Source organism: Wyeomyia smithii, chromosome 1, assembly GCF_029784165.1.
Source record: "Wyeomyia smithii strain HCP4-BCI-WySm-NY-G18 chromosome 1, ASM2978416v1, whole genome shotgun sequence".
NCBI classification, from domain to species: domain Eukaryota; kingdom Metazoa; phylum Arthropoda; class Insecta; order Diptera; family Culicidae; genus Wyeomyia; species Wyeomyia smithii.
This window is the reverse complement of record NC_073694.1, coordinates 149647486-149655943: the sequence shown is the minus strand read 5'-3', so window position 1 is coordinate 149655943 and position 8458 is coordinate 149647486. Positions and strand designations below refer to the sequence as shown.

At 37.0% G+C, this 8458-nt stretch overlaps 2 protein-coding genes across 3 annotated transcripts in view; one reads left to right on the top strand and one right to left on the bottom strand.

Annotated features, from left to right (window-relative positions):
- The first annotated feature begins 226 nt into the window (after positions 1-226).
- On the top strand, positions 227-1200 carry LOC129722060 (mesencephalic astrocyte-derived neurotrophic factor homolog). The gene is made up of 2 exons (XM_055675283.1): positions 227-438; positions 500-1200. The coding sequence occupies exon 2, from the start codon at positions 595-597 to the stop codon at positions 1111-1113; it is 519 nt and encodes a 172-aa protein (XP_055531258.1). The 5' UTR covers positions 227-438; positions 500-594; the 3' UTR covers positions 1114-1200.
- A 143-nt stretch (positions 1201-1343) lies between these two features.
- The window catches only part of LOC129722047 (cellular tumor antigen p53-like), a 55536-nt gene continuing 48421 nt past the window's right edge, over positions 1344-8458 (bottom strand). Inside the window, exon 7 of one of the 2 annotated variants that reach the window (XM_055675257.1) lies at positions 1344-2369. In XM_055675257.1, coding sequence (XP_055531232.1) covers positions 2311-2369 — 59 coding nt within the window. In that variant the 3' untranslated portion in view covers positions 1344-2310. The remainder of the gene's footprint in view (positions 2370-8458) is intronic. The other variant, XM_055675268.1, reaches the window with a different exon arrangement.

The window sequence follows — 8458 nt, the reverse complement described above, 5'->3', positions numbered from 1 at the left end:
AATTGACGCAGATTTTATAATTTACGCGGTTTTTCTTCACGAATCATGTATCCCGCGTAAAAAACCTGACTGTACCGAACAGGTATTTAACTTGCGATTAATCCGAAACGGTTCCAAATACTGCGAGTGAACTTTGTGCACTTCATACTCTTTTTGATTAGACGTGTAATGCTGTCAATGTACTCTGAACATAACTTTGTTCAGTGTAGTTAATTTTGACAAACCGGCGGTTGTCGTCATCGTTCCTGAAACCGTTGTCATCGTTTAACCATTTGGACAGCTCGCTAGCTATCATCTGCAATCCAACTCACCGCTGAATTCCTTGGTTGAAATCGAGGTTGAAATTGGAGCAACATTTCTTAGTAAAATAGCGGCTGCTTCTTAGGTGTGAAAAACGTGGCAATCCGAAGAAAGAAGCGAGCAACAGTAGGAAGTGGTGTAAGTTAACAAAATCGAATTCATTGTAAATATAACTAACGGTATTTTCTCCCTATATTAGTAATTCGAATCAGTTGAAGAAGCTGCATAAAAGAAATTACTACAGAACAAAGTTAGGCTTAGTTTAATTATATCTAGCACCAATTAATTGCAAACATGTACCGTGTAATTTTGGTACTAACAACATTGCTAGCACTACTATCAGATGCCGTGTACGCCCTTAAAGATGGAGACTGCGAAGTATGCGTCAAGACAGTCGAACATTTTGCCTCAACGCTGGATGAAACGTCCAAAACCGACACAAAGAAAATAGAGGACGAATTCAAAAAGTTCTGCAAAACTGCAAAAAACAAAGAGCAAAGGTTTTGCTACTACCTCGGAGGTTCGGAAGAATCTGCTACCGGAATACTAAACGAACTCTCCAAACCACTGAGCTGGTCTATGCCCGCTGCCAAGATCTGCGAGAAGCTCAAAAAGAAGGACGCCCAAATTTGCGACCTGCGATTTGACAAAGAAATCGATATCAACGCCGTAGATCTGAAAAAACTGAAGGTGAAGGATTTGAAGAAGATTCTCTCCGACTGGAACGAGGACTGTGAGGGTTGCCTGGAGAAAACCGACTATATAAAGAGAATTGAAACGTTGAAGCATAAATATGTGAAGTCGGAGTTGTAATAGTGATCTTTCCGGTAATTCTACTGGCTCAACCCAACGTGTCTAGATTTTTTATCAAAAATACGCTAAGTTCTGAGTTAGTTCATAGTGGAGCAATGTTTTTTTATGAAAGAAAATATGGCTTGCTGCAAGTCGGCTACGAAAGTTGGTGTGCTGGAAAATAACTTTTTCAAATGTCATCTTTAACCGTAAATAAAAAAAGGAATGTAATTCAATTGCTGTTTGTTTTATATATTGTTTGTTTTGCATTTGTACCTTCTTGAGTAGGTTCCTTGTTTTTCTTCAATTTTCTTTTTGCAGCAGCAATATCTTATTAACCTTATGAAGTCTGCTTCTTTTCATTTTTTTCCTTCAAAAACTACAGTAATACATTTCAATCATGTTGTGTACTTACTAATCTAAGATAACTGTATGTTTTAAATCTAATTTAGTTTTGTGACGATAACTTTAAACTACAGAATTATCAGTTAACTACATATAATCAAGGCCAACTCTAGTGTTCGAATAAGAAGCTATCGATAGATGATGAAAATTGCACAGAGTTGCTATAGAAAATGGTTTATAACAAAGGAAAAAAGTCTAATGGTTGCACCATTATTAGTAGATACGCACTATTATTTCACATTTCAATCAGCAACAATTTGATCAGAATTTGTATTCGTATTTAGGATAACAATTGAACATATTTTAATTCAGAACTGGAAAAAGTAGTTCTGATCAGACTGCTCCTGATCGAAACGTTGAATAATGGTGAAAGGGTTGGCACAGCGTATGAAACAAAAATTCAAAACTTACATTTTTCGACAGTAGTCGACAGATTTGTTCAATGATAGCTTATAATAAAAAAAAGTAGCACTTTTTAAGTAATAACAAGTGACAATCGTTACTTTTAAGGGAAGCTTTCTCAGTTACTGGGTCTATTATGCCTCTGCGGTCAATTCTACGACCTGTTGTTGAGAAAGTACATAGGGCCGTATTACAGAAGCTTCGACGAGCAACTCGTCACATTTGAAATGCATAGCTGAGTCGAGTAGACTTGACTTCTATAATAGGACCTATAGTTACACTTAACTACATAACTACGGCTATATGTTAGCTACGTTTATAAGAAATAGTGATCAACACTGGCATTGGCGTGTACCCTTTTTTTGTAGTAATGTAAAACAATATTCTAGCAAGTACATGCAATCAGTTCCATTACTCAGAATCCGAGGAACTGCAGGTGCTGTTGGAAGTACGACCGACTGCGAGGCTTGCTGCAAGTAGAAAAGTGTTAAGGGATACTTAGTATTTGAAGTCAACTTTCCGTAATTGTTCAGGATAAAAGTATGAAAGTACTTCTTTCCAATCGAGTGCGTTTTTGATTAAATTTACGCATATTGCAACAACGTTTGCATCGTAGATGTTTTAAAAGTATGTAATCACTTTCGCTGATGTCCAATTGGATTATAAATATAAGTCCACGCACGTGAGGAGCACAACGACCACGCGGTATTAGACTTTTTTTCCAGTGAAGGAATATCGAAAAAATATACTTGTCTGTCTATGGGAATGGAATGTCGTGACTATACCTGGTTTTGGGAAAAAGACTGCTGCACGAGGGAGCTAGAATTTTCATGGGGACTGTCTTCTAGAAGACAAAACTTTCAATACCTACCACCAAACAAAAAAAAAACAATTTTAATGTTGTTCTCCAATTGACCATAGAATGAACTACGCTACGGTTTATTCAAACAGCACGTGCGCCGCACGATGATAGTCATTAATTTAGGTTACTCTTTCTTCAATATTCTAAAACTTCACATTTTTCCATCAAACCCCCCCCCCCTTCCCTAAAATGAGTTTCTAACTACTCCAATGGTTAGCACTATCAAAACAATTGCAAAAACACACTTCAATTGGGTTGTTTAGCTATTTCAGTTTTTTATATCATCTGAAAGATCTGCATTTTCTAAGCAAAACGTGATTTAAAAAAATTCTATCGTTGTCCTTTGCTTTTTAAATCACGATTTAAAACTGCTCGAAATAGCTACAATGACAGTTCGCCCATATACCAACTGTCATTGTCGTTTTGCTCAGAAAATTATACTCTTTCAGATGATATATAAAAATCGGAAATCCGTGAATAGCTAAACAACCCAATTCTCAAAAAAGTACAGCCTGACATTTTTTTGCGGCATTTTTCCAAATAATATTTTTTGATAATCAACACCCCAACTCTGTCCAATATTGACAACTAAAATCGCAAAATCGATGACACATAAAAACACACATACATACTCATACGAACATGTAACACAAACATAAACACACATACGAGCATACATACTTACACATACGAACATGCATTTACATTCATAGGAACACGCATTCACACATACAGAGAGATTCACGTACAGATAGATTTACGAAAAAAAATTTTTTAGAGGATTTATCGTTAATTTTCATATCTTGAATTACTTTCGACGTGAACTTTATATTTCAATAATTTTGGTTGGGTTTAAAGGTATCTTTCTGTTCTTTCCAAACTTATTATGCTAAAGTGGTTTGAAGCGATTTTTTATCATATTCCGTAACAAGAGAGCTAAAATCGGCCTCATGGCGATTATAAAAAAAAATCAATGGCCACTAGACCTTTTATTTCACACTATGATTTTTGAAAAAGTCTAGCCAGCTCTGAGATAAGCAGGCTTTGTTTTGCTCATCTTCATCTTGAAGACAAAGAGTTTTCTTCCCTCTTAACAACTGCGAGCTTACATTCAATGTGCATCACACCATCTGCTGTAGAGAGAGCGCAGAGTAATAGTTTCTCTGACGAAAAAACGCTCCTAATTTGACAGAGCAAAAACCCAGTGAAACTCTTGTAAATTGCTCATCCGCGCACGCCAGAAAAATGAAATAAAGTGCTCGGCGACCAACTGAGCATTGCGTTACCGTTCTCATCGCTCTGGGGTGCGGCAAAAACAGTATAAAATCGAACTTTCTGCAGAATACACACCCATAATGAGTTGTGAATCCTCCTATAATATTAAATTCGAAAACGGTTAGGTTGTGGCTTCAATGTGAACCTAAATGTTTTGATATTTGGCCAACTTCTCTTCTAGTAAAGGAGAAGCTAACGAAAACTACTCCCTCTTAAACTGAGAGAGCAAATAAATGTTTATCCCTAACACGTGATGATAGTGAAAAGGAACTCTGCGACTGAAATACTCTACGCCTAAATGTGGATAATTACTCACTCTGTGTGAGAGAAAGTCTAGTTCTCCAAGGGGTTTGGCAGGTAGAAAAGGAAATTTGGGCAAAAATCAAGAGACCGGAAGAAGCCTGGAGAAAAGTGAGTGGGACCGGAGCGCGTTACGTACACAGACAGAAAATGTTCAGTTTCCCGTTAGATCACATTCAGAACACCAGTTTTGGTAGTGATGGCTAGACCGCCGACTGACGTCCATGCTGAATTCCTAACATGTGTAAATTTTGTAATACTAACAATACATTTCCAGACAGCGATACCAGCGACGCCAACCTAGTAAACCTGCGCATTTTTTTTGTTCAACCAGCTTATTAAGCTTTAGTTCAGCCTAAATCCGCCTAACAACGTAACAAACTGTGAATCAGTAAAATTGCTTGAAAATTTATACACAAAATTCCTCAAAATTGTTCTTGCTTAAACGTCTGTCAATAGCAGTAAGGTAAAACTTTCAGATTTGCTAAACTCACCAACAACTTGATAAAAAGATACAGTAATCACCCGATTATGTCACTCCCAGATTTTATTTGCCCTCGATTTTATCACCATATAAAATTTCATTAAAAAAATGTCAGGATGAAGCGATTTTCTATTTAGATTAAATAATTTAGTACTTTTGCACAGCTCTGTGTAGAATAACATTATTCTGGATATATATCACACTGAAAATTTAACCATTGGCCAGTGATTAATTTTGGCATTTTCGTTCGAATAATAAAATAGTGATTCAAATATTAACTTTGGCCATAACGTATATTCATAAAATTTTTAAGCTATTAAACAACGCATCTTTTTATATAGAAAAATGGGTGATCATTCCACCTGAAAGTTAGATAGAAAATTTACTTCGTCATTTGATTGAGATAGACGCATAGTGTCTTCAGCAAATCTCTTACATATTACTAGTGCTGGGACTTTTAACCGGATATATGCGTGATCCGGTTATCCGAAGCTCAAATCGTGGGTAGGTAAACGGATGCTATCTGGATATCAGGATATTCGGATACGGTAATCGAATAGTCGGATACCCGGATATCCGGATATTTACTATCCGGGTATCCGAAGTTTTTTTCTGTCTTTTAAAGGCCGTTTGAATAAAATGTAATGCGAAAAATGGCTTTTTCCACAACCCCCGACCCCCTCGTAACTGTTTATGTGAATAAGTTTCATTAAACTACGTTGGGATATAGAATCCGGATATCCGACTATCCGAAAATCCGGATATCCTGTCGAATAATATCCGGATATCCAGTTGATCCGGATTATGAACATTTGTCGAATATTAATCCGGATAGTCATGACATGACGCACATGAAATTTTCTCTCAAAAGGCACTAAAAATCCCAATTTTCGTTCTAACTTTTTCCCACATTATTCCGATCTTCCAAATCTTCAATAATTTCTGGTCATGTCTTGTCCCTCTTCCGTTACCTTAGAATATAGCTGAAAATCACGAGAAATTATTTTTTAAGCTACTTGAGAAATGTATGACACTAACAGCACAACCCACAAACTAGTAGTGAAATTTTTCTAACTCGTATAAATAAAGCGAATACATATTCTAGATTAGCTTTTGTATATTTAAGCTAAATGTATTACTTTTTAACAACTTCTTTAACATAAAAACGACAGTGAAATTTGTGTGCCCCACCACGCAAAACGGAGTACCTACGGGGAAGGGTGTCATGTTACCATTGACATATTTCTTGCTCCTTAAAACCTCATCATGTCAAATTCGGTTCCATTTGCTTGATTCGTTTTCAAGTTACGCAGAAGTTTGTGTTATATTTGTATGAGAGCCCTTCCTTTAAGAAGGGGGGGGGGGGTCTGGAACTATTCTTATAACCTTTTCCGGCCTATATACAAATGTTCACGCCGATTGGTACAGTAACTTCCACGTCTATAAGAATCAGAGAAAGAGACAGACAAATATAACTACTTTTTATTCGATTCATTCGATTGCTTGTAGTAATTTGAATAGGGTATCGGCTCTATTTTCGTCAGGTTTTACCTATTATAGTCCGGGAAGTAAATGATGTCCTAGAGCGTTAGTTTTGCATGATTGTTCTTCATAATGCAGAGCGTCTTCCTGCATAAAATTGGTTCTCTATGACTTCATTAACCCCCGGACGATAACTGGACAAACCTGATGATAATAGAGCCGGTACCCAAGCTGATTTTACTTATTAAATTATTCGTTTACCATTTTCCATAATAAAATGTTGATAAAAAAATATTCCCGATTTTATCACTTTCCCTATTTTATTACCCCAAACATCATCAAGGGGGTTATATAATCGGGAGATCACTGTATTATATTTTTAGTTTTGGTCTATCTCATAAGCGTGGGTAAGAAGGGGTCAATTTGTACTCTGTAAACTTAAAAACATCTTTCACGGTGGTGAATGATCTTAAGGGTTAAAACCACTATAAAAAAAAATCTTTCACGACCACTGTTAATATTAATATACAGGGTAGTTTAGTTTAAGGCGCATTCAAGACTTTTCTGAATCTCAGTGGTGTCGCAAGGATGAGAGGAAAGAGGGTGAGCGATGTCAACCTTCAATGATTCTAAAACCGCTCATTATTAAATTCGGTATGTAGAAGCTATAGTAGCTGCAACAGCGAATTTGTTTTTTGTAAACTGCTAAACACAAAACACGATAACCGTTATATTTTATCCACGAGCTTTCTCGAATACGAGGTATATTACTGTGACTTAGTTTTTTTCTGTATCTGTGTGGCGTTTCAAGAAAGCGCATTATTTTTAAGCCGTTGAATAGTTCATTTTAAAAATTTGCATCTGGGTATTCGAGTATCGGACAAGTTTCTAAGATATTGTTATCGCCTTCTTTCATGAGAATGGACAAGAGGTGGGGTGAATTTTTACTATTACAAAATAGAAATCAATAATTCTGTGTCGAAACATGTTTAGAAGGCAGATTTCGACCAATTAGAGCAAAAATAAGCTTAAACAGAAAACAGTATCAAATGGCCGTCCCATACATATTTTGAACCTGAATAGTGTTCAGAGACCGTAAGCCAAAGCCAGACGCCATTTAAAAACCCAAGGGGCTACTCATGATTTCCAAAAGTGATCAAAAACCACCCATTATGGTTATTTCTGTAAACAAAATGATACCCAGAGTCTTGAAATCGATTCTAGATATATGCCATGCCATGTTAAAATCCAAGGTAGCGAAGGTTCTGGAAAACAGCCATAAATGACTAAAACTGTCTAATATGGGTATGGCTGGAGTTTGACTACTGACAGCATTGTTTTGATCTTTTGCGGTTTCGTAGGTTATTAGTGTTAGTTCAGACTTATTTACATAAAATATTTTCATACAAGACAACACTAGTTGACAAAAGCGAAAAAAATGTTGCTCTAGAAAGATTATAGTTTTTAACCATTCCTGTGAGTTTTGGCCCCTAGGAAATTGATAGTGATATAGATACTTAGATGCTACCGGTGGTAGATGATTTTGCGCGCGTCATTCGCATAGGATCGCAAAAACCTCTCCTTTCGCCGCAGTCGTATATATTTAGAAATAAACTCGGCCTCGACCCGACCGTTTAGCCGCAGATTCTTCATGCGTTACTCTTATATAGGCGTGTTGCAAATCGGAGTAAGTTTCGTTCGGTCAATAAATATCGCGATTAATCTAACGACTACGCACGCAGTAAATACCTTCGTTTGTTTTCATAATGAGTTATTTTCGCGCGCAACAGTGTTCGATTCGTCACTTACCACAGTGACCAAACCCTATCTTTCCGTCGCAGGCGTGGAGTTGCAGATATAAATTCGATCTCCGAAAACAACGACTGTGACACCTCCTTTCTTACAATCTCCTTATTCACCCTAACGATCGCAAAGACGTGGCCGACGCCGTTATGGATCTATACAAAGCGGAAACTATTGAATTGTTGCTCATTGAAGATGGTAAACTAATCCCAAGTTGCCATATACGTGGTTAGCTGTGCAATTTCACTGGCTCAGATCCATCACGAAGGAGCAACAACGAAATGTGCGATCGTCAAGCTCAAGCTCCTGTGAGTTTTGGAGCCCCTAATGTGTGCAAAAGTGCGGCAGAGTAA

What these genes read in the sequence shown, in the direction of transcription:
- LOC129722060 (XM_055675283.1), top strand. Translation starts at nt 595, where the DNA reads ATGTACCGTGTAATTTTGGTACTAACAACATTGCTAGCACTACTATCA.